General features: G+C 38.3%; 1 protein-coding gene and 1 pseudogene across 1 annotated transcript in view; one reads left to right on the top strand and one right to left on the bottom strand.

Moving 5' to 3' along the window:
* CSMD3 (CUB and Sushi multiple domains 3) overlaps positions 1 to 21,627 on the bottom strand; it is a 1,712,448-nt gene that overhangs the window by 766,185 nt on the left and 924,636 nt on the right. Inside the window, exons 18-19 of the mRNA XM_060195764.1 lie at positions 19,334 to 19,521; positions 13,184 to 13,372 (exon numbers count right to left, since the gene is read on the bottom strand). Coding sequence (XP_060051747.1) covers positions 13,184 to 13,372; positions 19,334 to 19,521 — 377 coding nt within the window. The remainder of the gene's footprint in view (positions 1 to 13,183; positions 13,373 to 19,333; positions 19,522 to 21,627) is intronic.
* Positions 10,487 to 11,690, top strand: LOC132542302 (periodic tryptophan protein 2 homolog; annotated as a pseudogene).

Here is a 21,627-nt window from a genome sequence, read left to right as displayed (position 1 = left end):
GGTGGAGACCTACGATTCTGGTACATGATCTAAGTTGGAGGTGAGAGTGTTTATTTATTTATTTATTTACTTACTTATTTTCCCTTTTGTTGCCTTTCATTATTGTTGTTGTTGGGTAGGACAGAGAGAAATGGAAAGAGGAGGGGAAGGCAGAGAGGGGGAGAGAAAGACAGACACCTGCAGACCTGCTTCACTGCCTGTGAAGCGACTCCCCTGCAGGTGGGGAGCCGGGGGCTCGAACCGGGATCCCTATGCTGGTCTTTGCACTTTGCGCCACATCCGCTTAACCCTCTGTGCTACCACCCAACTCCCTTGAGAATGTTTTATAGACATCTATCACAGGAAGATGAGAGAGTATACCCATGAGTCAACAACTGTTGTAGTATTGCTAATGCTCATGGGTAGAGAACCACTGTCAGCTACCACAACCATGAGATTAGTCATGCCCCGGGGTGGAGAGAGACTAACCACAGTCAGTCACCGTACAGTTGATCAAAACAGGTCAGGTGGGAATGCACATACTGCATTCATAGCTAGGGCAGTGTCAAGTGTGTGCCCCCTCATCCCAAACTTCAAGGAGTATTTATTTGTAAAACTTAGGCATTACATGACATTGTTCAGACAATACAACTGGTGGTTTTCCACTACATAGATAAAGGTCAGAATACATTTCTAAGGGGGAAAATATCAAGGTAAGGGTGTTTGAAACTGCCATTATCCAAATGTCATAATGTCAGGTACATTCTTTTGATACCACAAAATAATGGGTTTATTCCAGTTATCCCATGCACAATCTCCAGACCTTTAGGGAAGCAGCCAGACATTCACACTTATTGGTGATCATTGTAGTAATCCAATCTTCTACTGCCTGTAAGCAGGAGTTTCTGAAATATCTAGACATGGCCTTAGAGCCAAGATTTCGTGATAATAGGACAGAGCCTAAAATACAGGCCTCATGGTTTATATTTGTCAAAAGAATGTACTTTGTAGACAAATAACAAGCAAAACATAAATTCTGTAAATGTAACAAATAGTAGATTTTTCCAATAACAAGTATCTGGAAATCTGAGCTCAGAAAACTTCTGCAACAGTAGTATATTCCATTAACTAAAGAAAAAAAAAAAGGAAGAAGAACAAGCTAGGAATACCATTTCAACTACATCTTGTTGATAACCATGGTGCCAAACTGATTCATTTTTTTCTTGCCTTGTAATTCGTTCTTCTTCTTGACAGATTATGTTCAATAAATATTTTAATATATGTTTATTTGTTCTTAGAATGGTATGTTTTATTTTAATATTTTAATACAGATTGGCAGAGGCACATAAAAGTATGGTATAAATTTATGAAGTAAAATACTATGAGTGAAAATGTTTTACTGACTTGCAGCCTACAATTTGTATTTGAAAAAAAAAAAAGATATTCCAAAGAACTCAAATAAAAATATCAGTGAAAAGAAGCATCAAAATTATTATTTAGGGGCTAAGTGATAGCTAACCTACTAGAGGCACATGTTACTGATAAGGAACTCTACTAATAACAAGATGATTGAAGCCAAGGCTGGTGGAGGAGGAAAGGAGCCTTTTATTAAAGAGCAGGCCAGGAGCTAAGAGCATTCTGATAACTCTAGCTCCAAACAAAGGGATGACACAAGCTTATATGAGGGTGGGGTGGAGGGGGGGCAGGCTTGAAAGCAGGAAGTGTCATTACAGAAGCAGAGGCTGCAAGGTTAAGGGATGGGGCTTGTACCCACTGCTGAGGGTTTGGTTGCTTTAGTTATTGTTATCTTTCCTGCATCACTGTGTCTGGGGAAGTTTAGCCTCAGCATAAGATACAGCACGGGGCAGGGGGGAGGGGTTGCATTTTTAGAAGGGCAGAAGCTAGCCAGGGTTACAGAGCTGCCTTCTCAGTAAAAGTTCAGTCTGACCTTCATCATCTCTACTAGTTGTCTCTACTAGTTACTTGCTCACTCAGTGAAGGCCAGACCGTATCATTGTCCTAACCACCTGCATTATCTCAGACTTACTACACATTCTTAACCCTTCATGATATTTTCAGTCTTTCTGTCCTATATTGAGGCCTACTTAGAAATGTGTCACAGTCAGATTTTAAGCACATATTATAAGCATATCCAGGGGCGAAAATCTGGAAGTTTCCTATTACCATGTGTGATGATATGAATTCAAGGCCCTGCATTAGCAGCAATAAAGCTTCATGAATGCTTGAACACTGCTACTCTCTCTCGCTGCCTCCCATCCTTTACAAGAAAAAAGCAAGGCTGAGTGGTGGTGCATCTGGTAGAGTGCACATGTTCCAATTCATAAGGATCAGAGTTCAAGTCTCTGGTCCCTACATGGAAGGGGTCAGAAGCTTTACAAGTGGTGAAACAATGCTACAGGTGTCTCTCTCTCTCTACCTCTCTATTTCCCACTTGCCTCTCAATTTCTCTCACCTGTATCCAAAATAAATAAATAAATAAGTGAATAAATGAATGAATAAATAATATTTTTTAGAAAAGAGAAAAGGAAAAAGAAGAAAAGAAAAAGAAAAAAAGACCCACCAGAAGTGGTGCAGTCTTTGTGTAAGGATCCATCTCCAGTGATAGATAAATATTTAACTGAGTTAAAAATATTCAACTGAGTTATCCTAGCCCCCACCAAGTTGGAGAAAGCTTAGGTGCTATAGTGTCTCTGGCTCTTTGTCTCTGATTTTCTGTCAGGAAAAATCAGTTTGGAGCAGTGAAACACAAGTGATGACAATAAATAAACAAGATTTAAATTAGTTAAAAATATAAAAATCATTAATAATAAAGGAGAGATGAAATGTTTATTTTTTCTAAATGTGGTCCTTAAATCGAACCTAGACTCTCATGTTATTATTATTATTATTATTATTATTTATTGGATAGAGACAGCCAGAAATTGAGAGGATAGGGGAGACAGAGAGGGAGAGAGAAGGAGAGACACCTGCAACATTGCTTCACCACTTGCAAAGCTTTTTCTCTGCAGGTGGGGACCGGGGGCTTGAACCTGGGTCAATGAGCACTGTAACATGTGTGCTCAAGCAGGTGTGCCACCACCCGGACCCGAGTCTCATGTTTTTGCATTAGCACCTTCCCAGCACTTTTTTTTTCTTTTGAGAGAGAGAGTGAACATGTGAGAATGCGCTAAGCATAGCTACATAACACATAAATTTGTTGCTATCCCTTGTGGTACAAGAACTTGAACCCAAAGATTCATATGTGAAAGGGAGTTATGAATCCTTTAGAAAGTATATCAGAGGGTACTAGGGGTGGCATACCCAGTTAAGTGCACATAGTACTAAGCACAAATACCCGCTGTAAACTCGCCACCTGCAGGGGGGACACTTCATAAGTGGTGAAGCAAGTCTACAGGTCGGTCTCTCTCTCTCTCTCTCTCTGCCCTACTCTCTTAATTTCACTCTGTCCTATCCAATAAAAAATAGTCACCAGGAACCGTGGATTTGTAGTGCTGGCACTGAGCCCTAGTGATAACCCTGGAGGCAGAAAAAAAAAAAAAGTATATCAGACATGTACTTCCATGCATGCATATGTAAATAGCTTGTGTATAAGATGTTTAAGGAATGTTCTTCTACACAACAGCATTCTTTTGAACAAAGTTATGTTGTCAAAAGCTTTTACTTTCTGTACTTTGAAAGTTCCTTGGGAATTTCCTACCTGTAAGTTGCACTTACCATGTCTGCATTGAAGATAAGCAGGTGGAAAAGGTCAAATTATCAAAAGCATACTAATGGATTTAGGAGGATTGTTCAACAACTAATATATTATTAATGAACATTAATACTGTTGCTTTGATTATAATCACATGCCATAAGTGGAGTGTATTTTTAGGATACAGTGAAGGTTTCATTATTTGTGAATAATCAAAACTAAACCAAAAGCCTTGAAAGGAACTTACTCTAAGATGAAATTTCATACTAAATAATGGGAAAGAGTATGGTTCAGGTTGCCCCCCCCACACACACACACATACACACTCTTTCTCTCTCTGTTAACCACTAGGTGGTTATTGCTAGGGCTTGGTGCCTAAGTAACACTACCATCACTACCATGTGTAGTGACAATTTCCTCCTTTTTCTTTCTTTTTGAAAGAGTGTGAGAGACACAAAAGAAATAATGAGAGGGCAAGTGAGAGAAAGTCAAAGAGATGGAGAGACGTTTGCAACACTGCTCTACCATTCATGAAATTTTCTCCATAAAGGTGGAGCGAAGGGGCCTGAACCTAGATTTTTGTACATGGTAACATTTCAGCTTTATTTCTTAGGCCCCAGGTCTCTTTTTTAAAATGTCAAATGAAAATATGTGTGCTTTATCTTATATCTAGTAAAAGTTAGGATACAACTCCAACTCGTTACCAATTCTTAGCAAAAATAAGACCAAACTCTCATGTTGGACTTCATAGATGACTGGTACTCTGAAAGCTTTTGTTTTTATTAATTAAATGAACCTCAAGAAACACTGTCATTTAGTGTATAGATAAAAAAGCAAGTAGAGAAAAGATATAAGCAGTCTAGTCCTGGAAACTATGAACTTAAGTAGGCTCTTACAAATCTGTTTTTCCCCATTTTGTAAGTTCTGGGGAGTGTGTGTGTGTGTGTACACAAAAATACATTGATAGCAATCTATAATATCCTTAAGTATGCCTCTATAGTATCTCTCATGATTAATCTATATGAAATCCATTCGGGGGTCAGGTAGTGGTACATCTGGTAAAGCACACACATTACAAAGCACAAAGACCCAGGTTTAAGCCCCTGGTCCCCACCTGCAGAGGAAAAGCTTCCCAAGTGGTGAAGCAGGGCTTCAGGCGTCTCTCTCCCCCTATCAATTTCTCTTTGTTTCTGTCTCATAAATAAATAAATAAATAAAATATTTAAAAGTTAAATTAAAAATGAAATTTATTAAAATGTTATTCTTTTTCTGAGGTATACTTAGACTTATTTTAAACCATTCTCTTAAGCCTGTAAAACTAAATGCCAGTAACTTTATATTCTTATCTCTGTCTTTATCTTTTATCTTCTGTCTCTAGTTTTCGATTTTCATTTGCCAATGGCAAATGGAATTGAAAGTCTTTCATAAACATAAGCAGCAGCATTTTCACCAGTGACTGGAAACTCTCTTTCTAAAAGACAATTCTTCCACAGTGCTAGAACTGCATTTGTTTACATAAACAATCCCAAGAGATTGACTGATTAAGCACTGATCAAATGCAGGGTGGTGGATGTTGGTGCTAAATAGTGAGCCTTTTTAGAGTTGGGTTAATTATTCATGTGGCTAATTTCATACTGCATATTCTCTCAATCTGATGGTTTTTGCTTACTTAAAAAGTCCCTTACTAAAGATAGAAACAGGCTGGGAGTATGGACAATTTGCCCACGTCCAGTGGAGAAGCAATTACAGAAACCAGACCTTCTACCTTCTGCAACTCATAATTACCCTGGGTCCATACTCCCAGAGGGATAAAGAATAGGAAAGCTTCCAATGGAGGGGATGTGATATAGAGCTCTGGTGGTGAGGATTGTGTAAAACTGTACTCCTTTTATCCTACAGTCTTGTTGAGCATTGTTAAATCAATAATAATAGTAATAATAAAGTCCCTTACTGAGGCTACAGGATAGCTCACCCAGTGTGGGACTTGCCATGCACAGGGCTCAGGTTCAAATTCCAAGGCCACATGGGAGCATGGAGGAGCCATGACACAAGGGGAGGGAGATCTCTTGATATGGCATCTCTCCCCTTCTCTCTGTCTCTCTCTACCTAAAGTTAAAAAAAAAGAAAGAAAGAAAGAAAGAAAGAAAAGGAGGAAGGAAGGAAGAAGGAAAGAAAGAAAGAAAAGGTCAGCGTGAAATAATAAATGTATCAGTCTTGGCCTTACAAAAGAGAAAAGTTAAAAAAAATGTTAAAATGAAATAAAATCAAATAGCTTATTTCAGTTAGCCATGAAAAGCTCAAAATATTAAGAAATAAAAGAAAGTGTAAGTTATTATATGTGATTTTTTAAATTAAATTCAAAAAGAAAAATGAAAACTCAATTTTAGTAAAATCCAGGGAGCTAGTCATGCAGTATTTATTGAACTGATCTTTCCTGTTGAAGGCCCTCGAGTTCACACATTATGTTTCTGGCACTACTATATACCAGAGCTGAGCTGTGTTCAGTTCTCCTTATTGTCTCTTTCCTTTTCCTTATCCCTCTGCCCCCCCTTGAAAATAAAATCATTTAAAAAATGAAACTTAATTGGGGCAGGGTGGTGGTGCACCTGGTAGACTGAACCTGAGTTCAAGCCCCCAGTACCTACCTGCAGGGGGAAAAGTATCATGAGCTGTGAAGCTAGGCTTCAGGTGTCTCTCTTTCTCTCTTCATCTCTGTGAGAAATAGCCCATTTGGTTGTAGCCTTTCCATTGATGTCTATCAATGCAGTCTGACTACAGACACCTGACTTTTACATGTCTACATTACTACGACCATGACTTGTTTTTCTTCAAAATTAGCTTATACTTCCCAGCCCCTTCCTAAATCTACCATTCCCTTTATAGCCACATTGTAAGCTCAGACTTCCTGGCCAAAATCCCCATTCCTTCCACTTCCTTTCTCACTATAGTAGACCCCTGGGTCCCTCCTAATATCCACTCCCATCCCCTTTTCCTGAACGTGGTTAGACTATGAACACTGAAGCCCAGTCCAAGGGTGGAGGAGACAGTTCTGCGTCAGGTATAAAAAATGGGAGAAGGATGAAGGGGACTTGCTGCCTGACAGCCACTGTTGGCAGCACGCTCTTTTGCAAAAAGAATAAATGCCTTGCTTCAACTCCTTATTTAATGCCTTGATAAGTAATTTTAATTGGATGTCATTTACAACAATCTCTATCTTCCCTCTTCCTTGTCAATTTCTCTCTGTTCTGTTAAGTTCAAAATTAAATAAATGGAAAAGTAAACCTAAAAAATTTAAATCAAATCAGGAGACTATAGAGCAGGAAAAAATAAAATTTACTAGGTCAAGAATGTAAAAGAGAAAGAAAGAAAGGAAGAGAGAAAGAAAGGAAGGAAGGAAGGAAGGAAGGAAGGAAGGAAGGAAGGAAGAAAGGAAGGAAGGAAGGAAGGGGGCAGAGCCAAGATCTTGACTTGGAGACAACACCTGGTGGGAGCTCCAGATAAAAGCAGCTTACAACCTGGGATTCTCTGGAGAGGCCACCAGGTCCCAGATGGCAAAATGATACCAACCAGAATTCCTTGGGCAGACGGCCTCACCAATGTGTCCTGGAGCCACGCATCCCCAGAGCCCTTCCCCATAGAGAAAGACAGGCTGAGAGTATGGATCGACCTGTTCAGTGGGGAAGCAATTACAGAAGCCAGACCTTCCACCTTCTGCACCCCCAAATCACTCTGGGTCCATACTCCCAGAGGGATAAATAATAGGAAAGCTATCAGGGATGGGATACTGAGTTCTGGTGGTGGGAATTGTGTGGAGTTGTACCCCTCTTATCCTATGTTTTTTGTCAGTGTTTCCTTTTTATATATAAAAAATTTTTTAAAAAAAGGAAGAAAGAAAGGGAAAGAGAAAACTTTCTGTCTACTCCTTTATATCACTTCTTGCTATCTTTTCAGAAGTATTTTTAGTATAGACCAACAACCTAGCTAATTGTTGCCACCCACATGTATTAAGGATATAAACACATTTTTTAGCACATATAATAGGTTTATAAGTCCTTACAAATGGATAATAGCAAATGAATCTTTGAAACACAGCAGAGAACTTAGGGAGTAATGAAATACACATAAAAAAATGTTACTTGATGTGAGAACAAGCAATGGGCAAATGAAAGTATTTAAAAAGTTCAAAGATGACAATTTGGAAGCAGCTGCTGGCGTGAGCTCTGATAATAACTGCTGGAAAGGGTAGAATACATGCCCTTCAGCAGAACGGTGAATAAGGGGTCCTAGGTATGATACCAAGGAAGTGACTATAGCACAATTTGGGTTAGAAAACAGAGAAAAAAGAAAGGAAATTTTTTTTATTATTTCTGAAGCGCAACCCCCTCCCTCCCCCTCCCCCCCCCCCCCCCCCCCGCCATAACCAGACCCCTGGGGCTGGAGAGCTGCTACTAGCAGGCTTCTCACTGAGCTTTTTCCTTTACCAAGATTCCTGGCTCACCAGGGGTGTCATTCCAACCCTTTTCCTTTCTGATTCCCTTTGCTCTTTTTCTTTTTTTCCCCTTCTAAGTGGCTCAAGCACAATTGGAGTAACGAATATCTGAGCAATTAGAGACTCACCCCGCAGGGGAAAGACTAATTGGAGTTTTGTTTTTTTTTTAACAATTGGCTGTCCTTGCTCAGGGTGCTCAAGCCCATCCAGAGCCTTCCAGGCTGCAGATTGACTGTTAGGGGTTATTTACTCTGTTCTATTTTATTATTACCATTATATATACGTGTGTCTCTTTACCCCCCTCCTTCAGGTTGACCAAAACTGACTCTTAGTGTATTTTCTATTGCTAGGTGACTGGGTGTCCTATCCATTGTGAGAGGAACTTGTTTCACTCTAACTACTTCCTCTATCCATTCTCCCCCTTGTCCTTCCTCCTAGCTAATTACATAAAAAAAAAAAAAACTCTTTCCTTTCACTGCTCTTTTTTTTTCTTGTCTTCCTTTCTCCTTCTTCTGCTTTCTGAATTTACCGATACTTCTTTGTGAATTATTTTAGAGAAGAAATCTGACTCAGAGGATTTGGTGGCTATTTTTTCTTGGACTGGAGCCATTGTTTTGCTAACTGGTATTGGTTAAACTGCTTCAATCCTTGCTTCAGTTACTATTGTAATTTCTGAGGTTGGTGATTGCGTTTGTAATAAAGGTATTTAGTATGATGTCGCTTGTACTCAAAACGCAACAACTGAGTAACAACAGAATATAAAAATAAAAACCATTTCAATAAAAAAAAAGGTTAAATCAAGAGCAAATACAACTGCTACTGCAATGAATGAAGACAAGAGCCCAGAAGAAACTACAAATCAGTCAGAAATAACCATACATAAGAAAAGTATGAAAGCTAACATAATAAAGTTAACATAATAATCACAGAAATGAAGACAACTATGGAGAAAAGGGCTAGCAGAATTAGGGAAACAACAGGTGAGACCCTCAAGGAAAATTCTAGCTAACTTGAGGTAATTAGAGAATTGAAAGCTGAAATAGCTGAACTGAAGAAAGAAGCTGAGGGAAGGGAAAGCAGACTAGCAGAAGCAGAAAACGGAATTAGCCAGACAGAGGATGAGCTAGAGAAAACTGAGAAAGAGGTAAAGCAGCTAAAAAAGAGATTGAGAGACACTGAAAACAACAGCAGAGACATATGGTAGGATCTCAAAAGAAGTAACATTCGTATAATTGGCCTGCCAGAGGAAGAAAGAGAGGAAGGGGAAGGAAACATTCTAGAGGAAATTATAGAAGAAAACTTCCCAGATCTGAACAACAGAAAGGACATTAAGATTCAAGAGGTCCAGAGAGTCCCAAACAAAATCAACCCAGACCTGAAGACACCAAGACAGATCATAGTTAAAATGAAAAGAAGTAAGGATAAAGAAAGGATCCTAAAGGCTGCAAGAGAAAAACAAAAAGTCACATACAGAGGAAAACCCTTAAGACAATCATCAGACTTCTCTACTCAAACTCTATAAGCCAGAAGAGAATGGCAAGATATCTATCGAGCCCTGATTGAAATAGGGTTTCAACCAAGGATAATATATCCTGCTAGATTTTCATTCAAACTAGATGGAGGGACCAAAACCTTCTTAGACAAACAACAGTTAAAGGAGGCAACCATCACCAAGCCTGCCCTGAAAGAGGTTCTAAAAGACCTCTTATAAACAAGAACATCACTATAATACTTGTAATATATCCGAGCAAATAAAGAGTTGTTGAATAATGGCACTACAATATATTAAATCCCCCCTTCAGATGGGGGGGACTGAGGTTTGAACCTGGGTCCTTGAACATGTGCATTCTACCAGGTATGACACCACCTGATACCCAAACATACACATATTTCCATTTAACACTCACAATCAAGTGTCAGGGAGGGGCTGTGGAAGATGAAACCCATAAAAACTCAAGGGTCTCCAGATTTCAAACTTCAGTATAGATTCTTTCTCTCCTGACCTGCCCACTCATAATCTTTGGGAGTATAGCACTGTTTACTTTCACTCTTACCTCCTGCCTTCTCCTCCCTGATAAAGCTCTATGCATTTTGCTAATAGAGTCCACTCCTACAAGTCATTTCTCACACATGAAGAAGAGCCAGTGGAACAATTTTGGAATCCAATCTACAGAAACACTTGGTGCTAAGTACTAGAAGAGTCTAGATTTAGGACTGTCCCAATCTGTATTAGTTTCTATTAGCAAAATTTTGTTTTGCTTATTAAGGAGTGTAGATCTGAAAGGTGAAGGGGAGAAGCGAAGAAAATGACCTTCAGGCCCAATGGCAAGGAGCTGGCTGCGGTCACACCCAACGCACACATCACCTGGGACCCTGAGTGCGCTGTGCAGAGGGGCTCCATTGAGGGTAGACACGACTTCAAGACGGGGCCGGAAGAAGCCGGACAAGATCACCGCCAGGCAGTTGGCCAAGTGCAAGGCCTTCACCACGCTGTGCTACGCGGCCGACGGCCAGAGCATCCTGGCGGGGTGGGGAGGGGGGCATGTCCCGCTTTGTGTGCATATACTATGTGGGGGAGCAGATGCTCCTGAAGAGGTCCGAGATCTTCCACAACCTGTTGCTGGACGCCATGGAAGAGTTCCTCAGCCGCAGCAAGATGGCCGAGTTTGGCAGCCTCATGCTCATGGACCAGGATCCAGGATGCTGGCAAGGAGGGCGGCATGGCCATCCCGCTGCCCGGGATGAAGAAAGGTGACATGAGCTCGCGCCACTTCAAGCCTGAAATCAGGGTGACTTCTCTCCGCTTCTCCCCCACCGGGTGCTGCTGGGCGGCCACCACCACCGAGGAGCTGCTCATCTACTCGCCGGATGCCCAGGGGCTCTTCGACCCCTTCGAGCTGGATGCCAGCATCACCTCCGCGCGGGTGCGGGCAGCCCTGCGGAAGCGGGACCTCACAGGGGCCATCCTCATGCATCCTTATGGCCTTCTGCCTCCACTAGAAGTCGCTGCTGCAGAAAGTGTTGGAGGCTGTGTCCTGGGCTGGTCTGAGCTGGTCTGCTTCTCCCTGCAGGAGCCATCCATGGAGAAGGCCGCCTCCTTGGAGCCTTCGCGCCACCTGGAGTTCTACCTCATCTGGACGCAGGCGCTGCTCATGTTGAAAGGCCAGAGGCTCAAGGCCAGAGCGGGGACACTGCTGCCTGCTGCCTGCTGTGCAGTTCCTCCAGAAGGGCCTCCAGCGGCACCTGGACCATGTCTCCGAGCTCTGTGACTGGAACCACTACAGCATCCGGTACGCGCTGGCCCTCTCCAGACAGCGGGGCGTTAAGCCGGCCCCAGAGCCACTGGGGGACGAGGACTTGACTGAGACAGGGCAGCACAGGGAGAGGAGGATGCGGGGCCTGGGGTCATGGGTTCAGGCCCGCACAGCAGGACCCAGACTTGGATGGGACATTGCGGAACGGAGCGGGTACTGTTTCTACCTTGTGCACCCAATAAGCTCCTGGGCTTGAAAAAAAAAATCTAGTCTACAGAAACACTAGGTGCTAAGTACTAGAAGATTCTAGATTTAGGACTGTCCTAATCTGTATTAAATTCTATTAGCAAAATTTTGTTTTGCTTATTAAGGAGAGTAGACCTGCAAGGTGAAGGGGAGAAGTGAAGAAAATGCATGGCTAAAGATAAAATTGCAAATGTTCTAACCTGCCAGAATCTAACTGAACTATTTCTGACTTGCTGGGAAAGATTCTTTAGTCAGTAGTGAAAGAAGATGCATTTGTAAAAAAAAAAAAAAAAAATCAATTTTTACTAAGAAATATAAGTATTTGGCAGTTGGGTTAACTTTGAAAATCCCAACGTTAGCATTCTCTGTATCATACCTGACCTCACATTAATTTATGTCATTTAAAGTTATTTATATATAGCTGTATTTTATAAAGTGATGACAACAGTTGCTTCTGTTCTCCCTGGTCTAAGCTTATAAGTGATTTAATATTAGAAACATAAGCCTTTATTAGAGATGTATTAACAATTTGAGCCCACTGCTAAAATTCAATCTGGTTACCAATTCTAAGTCTTGCATGCTTCGATTGAAGGCATATATACTCAGAACTATGCTCTATGCATTTATGGAAAAATATACACCTTAAAGTAAAAGTGCACAAAAATAGTTTGCAGTGAGTCAATAAATGCAGCAAGCAAGTAGAAAGAACTAAAAAAGACACCATAAAGTACCTAGTCAAATCTACTTAGACCTAGACACCCTCGTCAACCAGAAAGCCACCACCCAGCCCGGGAAGTTTATTATTATTATTATTTTATTTTTATTTTTTCCTCTTTTCCCAAATTGCAATCCTTTAAGTGTTTACTTTCTACTTCCTAAGTGAAAAGAAATTACTTCACTTCATGGCAGGGAGTGGTATGTGTGAGTCTTTCACTTACCACTATACCTAAAACAGACCCAGTGTAATCATTTTATTTGGGATTTTATGCTCTTTGCCCTGTGCTATCATTCATGTGTGTGGTTTTGAAACCAATAAAATGAGATATCTACGTCAGTTAAAAAAAAAAAATCTCCATTTACTCTCCATAGAGGAAAAAACAAAGTAACAAGGGCACTAGCATAATAGTTCTTTTGTTGAGAAACCCACCACTACAGTGAAATCGGAGTAAGCTATAGCAGAATGCATCCAAGTCAGGGGATATCCTATTCCTCCAGTGCATTCATCTAACATTAATTTGACATCTTCTTACACAATCCAGGCACACTACATACATTTACAAGTACAACACTGGCCATACATATCCATATATATTTAGACAGACGATAAATTTGGTTGATTGCCAATTTTAAGTTTGAACCAATGGTTTGATAACTTAAATTCAAGATTTTCCTTAAAAAATATAAAGTATTTCTAACTACACTAAGCACCTCATTTTGTAGCTGACTAAATTAACTCTCTTTGGTTACAGGCCAGTTTACTTTACATTCTGAATGGATTCTTACCATCACAAGTTGGGAGTGGGTGACTCCACCAGTGGTTTTTTTCACATAGAAGAGGTTCTTCATGGCTTAGCCTATAACCAGGATCACAACTAAATGAAACAGTAGATCCAATAGAGAAATCATGCCCATAGCGACGACCGTGTACAGGTATGCCAGGATCCAAACAAGAATAAGTGTTCACTGTAACACCTGGGAAACAAACACAATGGAGGAAGGTGAGTGGGAATTAGATTTTCTAAAATTGATTAACATCTTTCAGCAGTTCTGAATGATTTTCAGTAAAATTATGTACTCACAGTTTGATTTTTTAAAAATCAAGATTTTACTTGTTTTGACATTGCCTATCCATAAGGATCACATTCAGGTCATTTGTTTATCTGAGAACTTAATAAAAATGAGTAATTATCTAGTAAGTTTTGCATTATTACAAATATATATTGTGAGCTGTTAGAGATACTTAATACATGTGTTTTCTTTTTTCTTAAATTTTAATGATTTTTTTTTGTTTATTTATTGGATAGAGACAGCTAGAAATCGAGAAGGAAGTGGGAGATAGGGAGGCAGAGAGACAGAGACACACTTATAGCACTGCTTTACCACTCACAAAATTTTTGCCCCTGCAGATGGGGACCAGGGGCTCAAACTCTGGTCATCGCTTATTGTAACGTGTGCTCAACCAGGTGTGCCACCACCTAATCTTCTTATAATGTGTTTTCTAAAGTTTTAACCAACTCAACTTTGAAATGTATTGTTTTGATAGAAAACACATACAATAAAAAGTAAATTAGAGGCAGTTTGCAATGTGTGGAGATACGGACACTTGTACTTTCTAAGTTACAGCTCTGCTGGTTATTTGCTAAGGTTTAAGTACTTTCTGCAAAACTGTGATGAGTCCTTATGATAATGTTTACTGGGTTTATAACCCTCTTTCTAATGTTATGTTAACAAAACATTTTCCTTAATAAAACGTGATTTCTTAAGCTTAACAATGTTGATTGAAGGGGCTGAACAATTCTTTATTGTGACTCTATCCTGTGCATTATAATATGCTTAGCAGAACCTCTGGTCTAGGTGTAAGTATCCCTACTCCAGACCTGACAATTAAAAAACAAAAAATGCCTCCAGATACTTTGAAACATTTTTTTGGTGCAAAGAATAGCCCTGGTGGAATAGCACCAGTGGTAAAAGGTAAAATACTTGTTTTTCTCTAAATTTGTAGACTAATAAATGAATAATTTACTGCTTTACATTCTAAAAATACAATAGTTGGCATTTTCAAAATCATATAGTACATTGTATCACTTTTAGAGTAAAAACAAACTTCATTTGTACTAACTACACAATTTAAAAGTGGAGTGAAACAAAAAGTACTAGAAGCAGAAATTTAACTTTAGAGAGAAACTTTGTGTATTTGAAATACATTTCTAGAACTTATTCAGATCTTATTCATTGCTGACTATAATGAGAATTAGAAATGTAACGGGAAACTTTTTTTTAAATTTTAAATACTGTTATATTTACCTGACATATCTCTCTTCTCAGTTAATATAACCATTATTCATCTACATACCTATGGCTTTGAGGTATTCAGACCTTTTTAAATATACCTCACATTTTTTTTCTTTCACAGTATATGTGTGAAATTCAACCTCAATGAAAAGCATAGTGTCATTTATTTCTTCCTGTATAGTATCCAAAGCCTTCATTACTTCAAGTCTATAAAGACAAACAATAGTGTCTGACTTGTCTTTCAATCTCTTTCCTTTCCAATCTGCTCCATATAGTACTTGTTAATATCTATCCCCAATGTGTTTATTTCATCACTTTTGCACTTTAATGAAAATAACATCAAGTTCAAAATCATTATCCTGAAATTCAAGAGTCATAAGATAGTCCCTGTTGTTGTTAAATCTCATTCTTGGGAGTCGGGTGGTAGGTAGCACAACGGGTTAAGCGCACATGGCTCAAAGTGCAAGGACCAGCATAAGGATCCCAGTTTGAGCCCCCAGCTCCCCACCTGCAGGGGAGTCGCTTTACAGGCAATGAAGCAGGTCTGCAGGTGTCTATCTTTCCCCCTCTCTGTCTTCCCCTCCTCTCTCCATTTCTCTCTGTCCTATCCAACAATGACAACACTAATAACAACAACAATAGCTACAACTATAAAACAACAAGGGCAATAACAAGGGAAAATAAATAAATATACATATAAATTAAAAAAAAATCTCATTATGGGTTTGGTTGTAGGAAAAGTCATGATGTATTTCTCTGTGTTTTCCTATACAAAATGCATCATGACTTTTCTGGCAAATCAATAGAATTCAGGGTCAGATCTTTAATTTATTTCTCTACCAGGAACTATTTTATTCCCCACCCCCAATTCTAAAAATTTCAGTCTTCTTTAACTTTTAGATGACTACTTTGGGCCTCTTGTCTTTTCAAGTTACTGTTTCAATTTTAATTACAATTAAAATTATGTTACTCAAATCTTCATGTGATATTCTAGTTCATATATAATTTGTGCTGTATGCAAAAATATTATGTTGTGGTGAAATTTAACACTAAGGCATAAAGGAGTTTGCAAGGGTTTGAAGAAGCCATATACAATGCAAATTATGGTAAGAGCAGAATCAAGCAACTTTAATTATTCAAGTGATCTTAATAATTTCAGGTTACTCAGAGTAAAACAATGACTATTATAAATTAATCATTTCATGTGTCCTCAATAAGTGATGGAGTGGAAAGGTGATATATTTCTTTTATATTTCTCTGTGTGCTTCACATGTCTGGAAATTATAGAAATAATCGAAAGAAAAAGTTCATAACAAATTATAAAACAAACAGATCAAGATGCTGAAAAGTTAAAGACCTGAGAAAGATCATAATGGATAAATTGTATTAAGTCATTAACATTCATAGTGTTTACTTAAGACTTAGATATCATCTTCACCTACTTCCTATTATACTTCCTTAGTCACTCCAAAGCTAACCTTATCAAAGTAAGGAACTGAAAAAGCTGAATAAGGGCAAGAGACTGGCATACTTAATGACGACTCTTTGGTCACTATCCACCCCATCAGCTGGGTCCCTAGTCTGGGAGTCCTGAGATTCCCATACAGACATAATGGGCCTAGACCTCAAATAAATCCCTCTCTCCATTGTTACTGCTCATGCTCATCTCCATCAGGAGCAACACAATAGACCCCTTTGTGGGGCCCCATAAGACCTTGCCCTCAACGTGTATCAACAATGGTAGAGAATGTTCCATCTTCCAAAGGGAGGATGGACAACATACTCTGTTCCACCCAAGGAAGATGGGTCCTGAAATTGGGGCATCTTGGAACATTCCTACTCATGACCACAGAATGTGAGCTTAGATCTACAGGGATGCAGAGGTCACTAAGCAGAAGATGGGCCCCAGATCAAAATCAATGGGATTTGCAGTCAACAATATTTATATATCTTTCCCATATTTGGGAGATACTCTCTTCCCTGGTCCAGCTTTCTGGTCCTTTTTCCAGCCATGACACCATCTCCCCACACAATAACTTGGGTCCACCTGCATATTAGATGTCAGGCTCAGGAAAACAAACAAACAAACAAAAAACTAGTATTGTCATGGCCCTTGGAATAAAACTAAAATAGGCCTACTAACTATCTACAAAACGGAGACCCCTCGCCCCCAATTCATCATCTGAACTATTCCAGCTTTTAGGTTCATGATTAGTCAACAATTTGTTTGGCTTTATATGTTAATTCTTCTTTCAGCCACCAGGTTCCAGGTGCTAACATGATGCCAACCGGACTTCCCTGGGCAGATAACTCCACCAATGTATCCTGGAGCCCCACTTTCCCAGAACCCTACCCCACTAGAGAAAGAGAGGCAGGCTGGGAGTCTGGATGGACCTTGTCAACCAACATCCATGTTCAGCAGGGAAGTAACAGAAGCCAGACCTTCTACTCTTGCACCCCATAATGGCCCTGGATCCATACTCCCAGAAGAATAAAGAATAGGAAAGCTATCAGGGGAGGGGATGGGATACGAAGTTCTGGTGGTGGGAATTGTGTGGAGCTGTACCCCTCTTATCCTATGGTTTTTGTCAGTGTTTCCTTTTTATAAATAAAATTTTAAAAATAATAATACAATGCAGGGGACTAACAAATTAGCTCACTTGGATAATGTACTTGCTCTGCTATGCTCAAGACCCAGGCTTGGGCTCAGCTCCCACAACACTGTAAGAAGCTTTGGTGCTGTGATAACTTTACCTCTCTCACCATCTGAAAATATAGTCTCAGAGCAGTGAAATCCCAGTGAGGATCAGAAATAAAAGGGGTTAACTCAAAGTAGTGAAATCTCAATGATGACGAAAAGAAGAATACATTATAATGCAGAGTTAAAGAGAGAGTTCAATGTATATATTCTGCCACGCCTGCAGTTTAGGTTCAACTTATAGTATCATGTGGGAGAGTCTGTGCTTCTGGAGGAAAATCTGGTGCTGTGGTATTTTCCTCTCCTATAGTCCTAAAAAACCATTTTTCTGCTTAGAATTCCCAGGGTTTGAATCAATTTTGGGGGGAGAGTCTGTGTCCTTGTTGCTTTTAGGTCAGTGTCTCACCTCCATCTCTATAGTTGATGAAAAAAGCAGCTCAAAGCAGAGAAATCAAGTATGGTTAAGGCCCAACCTCCAAAAAAAAAAAAAAATCACAATGCATTTGGTTAAGAAATTTTTTTAGACTTTGACAACGTATTTTTGTAAAGATTCATGTCGACATAATAATAAATGACAATGATGTTTTCTCATATTTCTTACTTTATAGAACATTTTTAAAACAGCAAAATCTGAAAATAGTTTGTGCTTATTTGCTTCTGTAATAATAAGTTTTGGGGTTTATATGTTTGGTTTTGCTACCCATTCTATTACCTATTGGCGTAAAATTAACAGTTGATACTTAAACTATATATCTTTTTATATGTCTAAGATTTTTCATAATTGCAAAAATAGAACTATATGTGCATATGGGTAATAACTAGAGATGATAATCTGTGTCTGTGAATTTGTTCTAGATCCATTTATATTTGAATATCTGTTTTATCTAGAGAACCAAGGATACAACTATATTTATGTTTCAAACTATGTTAAAATGTTCCCCAGGAAATGTAATATTATGAAAATCTAGACTGCATGGAACAATAATAAGAATTCTTACCTATAGAGTGTGTGTGTGTGTGTGTGTGTGTGTCTGTGTGTGTTCAGGGAGTATACCCTAGGGGTCAAATTCAAAAAGCTGCAATTTCTATAGGATTTTGGTTCACTGGAAAAGTCAAGCTGTTTCTCCTTTAATGAATTGAATAATAATAATAACACTGCTGCAAATTCACCACACACCAACTCTATTTTTTTAAGTTTTGATTAGTATCATCATTAAAATTTTACTTTTTTGTTTTTGAAGTTTGCAAATGCTTCTTTTTTTTTTAGAAAAATGATTTTGCAAAAAGATTTTTTGCAAAAAGATTTTGGGAGGCTAGATTGTGGCACACATGGTTGCATATATACATTGTAGTATGCAAAGATTCAGAGTCAAGGCTCCAGTACCCACCTGCAAGGGGGAAGCTTCACAAGTGGTGAAAAAGCGTAGTGGGTGTCCCTCTCCCTCTCTCCCTCCCCCTTGCCCCTCAATTTCTCTGTCTCTATCCAAAATAAATAAATAAGTACATAAGCATCGTTTTAAAGAAAATTTCTCTGGTTTCAGCTTAGGAAACAAACAAAAGAATTATAGAGCTCTTGTTTGTTTTCCTGATGGATTTATGAATTCAGAAATCATTTCACTATAATACATAAATCATATATGAGACCAGAACAAAAATGAAGATAAGCTATTACAAACTAATTTAAATAACAAAGTCTTCTAATCATATTTGATCAAAATCAACATCTAATTTGATAGTTCTGACATTTCTTTTGATACCATTATATAAATCTGAAAAACCTATTAGCTGATTTACTAAAATGCATATTTTGTAAACCATTAATGCTTTCACAGGTCAAGAAGAACTTATGAACTTTAAAAAAAATGCACCTATTCTGCTATTCATAAAATATCAAATATGGAAAATCAGAGTAAGTAATCAAAAGATGTATTGGCATTACTTACTTTCATAATGAATCTTGAACCCATTATTAGAGCGGCTGTTGTCCGTTGTAAACAGAAGGTATATAAAATTACTGCTACTGAATAGAAACTGGGGTACTTGTGTGCCATTGTAAGATCCAAGCAAGGGTGAAAGGAGATTTGGTCCATCATGAACTTCAAGAACATCATAATTCAGTTCAGTCTGAAATCTGAAATTAAGGACAAGTGAAAAGCCATTTATTTGAATAATCTGATACCAAAAAATACTCCAGATCATTAATTAGAATACCATTATTAATTATAATATCCTTAATTAGGATACATTAATTAGAATAAATATGTGTTTATATTTGCTATTCACAAATCTTTTTCATAGATGATAGCTGTTACATTCATAAGACTTTTCATTAACCAGGTACATTTTTACCCCTTTTTTCCTTTGCTTATTCATTTACTTTATATGAAAAAATCTTGTGATTTATATACATTTCCTAGCAGACAATTTGATTGTCCTGGTAACCAAACACATTTACATTGTTTTTCATTTTATTATAATTTCTTTTTAAAAGATTTCTAGGGGTAATTTTTATTATCTTTATTTATTTGTTGGAGAGACAGCTAGAAATTGAGAAGGAAGGGGGAGACAGGGAAGGAGAGAGAAGCATGCAGTCCTGTTTCACCACTTGAAAAGCTTTCCCCCTGCAGATAGGGACCAGGAACTTGAACACTTGAACGAGGTATGCCACCACCTGGCCCCATTATAACCTCTTTACTATATTCAATTTTTTAAATACCACTTAAGACTCAATAATTTTCAAATACCACAGGTAGACAATTATGCTTATGGACAGTTATCATAATAAATATGTGTTTATATTTGCTGTTCACGAATCTTTTTCACAGATGACAGCTATTACATTCGTAAGATTTTTTCTTTAACCAGGTAGATTTTTACCCCTTTTTTTCTTTGCTTATTCATTTACTTTATATGAAAAATCTTGTGATTTATATACATTTTCTAGCAGACAATTTGATTGTCCTAGTAAATAAACACATTAAGTTTACATCTTAACAATGGTGCTGTTTATTGTTAACTATTTTAAATATTTCTTATGTAGTTTTATTATAAAGTGGCTCTGATTATGAGGCAGTAATAATAAATATAATGATATAGTTGATATTTACCAAGTGTTTACTTCTTTACTAAATCTTTTTAGAATAATACAGAAATCAATCTAATTGGGGAGTCCGGCGGTAGCACAGCGGGTTAAGCACAGGTGGCGCAAAGCACAAGGACCAACATATGGGTCCTGGTTCGAGCCCCTGGCTTCTTACCTACAGGGGAGTCGCTTCACAGGTGGTGAAGCAGGTCTGCAGGTGTCTATCTTTCTTTCCCTCTCTCGGTCTTCCCCTCCTCTCTCCATTTCTCTCTGTCCTATCTAACAGTGACAACATCAATTACAGCAACAATAATAAAACAATTAGGGCAACAAAAGGGAATAAATAAATAAATATTAAAAAATAAAATAAAATCTTTTAAAAAAAGAAATCAGTCTAATTTATTTTAAACCTATGATTATGTTCACTTTCCAGATATGAAAAATGAGGACGGAGGAACTTAGATATTATTTCATTGCATTTTCTCAAGTGATAGGGCTAGTCCTTAAACTCATTTGACCTTAGCCATTCTGCTATAGTGGATAGTTTCAAACTAAGATTGATCATTATTGCTATATATTTGTTCAATTAAAAAGTATGTGAGATATATATATATATATATATATATATATATATATATATATATATATATATGAGAGAGAGAGAGAGTCAGAGCATGACTCTGGTACATGTGGTACTGGAGATCAAACCTAGAACCTCATGCTTGAGATTCCAAGGCTTTGTCCATTGTCCATTGTGCTACCTACTATGCAACAAAAAATGTGATTAATCTGTAAAGAACAGTCAACATAGAACAACTCCTCACATGTGCTAGATGTTAGTAATAAAATAACATTTTCAATTTATTTCTTATATTTCAAGGCTCAACTGCATTCTTAATGAGGCACATTAGTAATAGGGGAAAGATTCTACCTACATGAAGCTGTGAGAAACAGAACATCTTACCTACTTACCCAGAGTGATTCTGAAACAACAAATTCTTTTTTCCTGCTTCACTACAGTTTCCAACATAGCTATTAGTTTTTTTCAGCTTTTAATTGTCCACAATGTAGCTTGCCCAGACTTGTAAGGTAGGTTCGTCCTCCTACAATATTGTCACTTATGTGTGTGTGATTTTTGTTACATCAACCACAGCT

The sequence above is a fragment of the Erinaceus europaeus genome, chromosome 1, assembly GCF_950295315.1.
Source record: "Erinaceus europaeus chromosome 1, mEriEur2.1, whole genome shotgun sequence".
NCBI classification, from domain to species: Eukaryota; Metazoa; Chordata; class Mammalia; order Eulipotyphla; family Erinaceidae; genus Erinaceus; species Erinaceus europaeus.
This window is presented reverse-complemented; position numbering and strand designations above follow the sequence as displayed.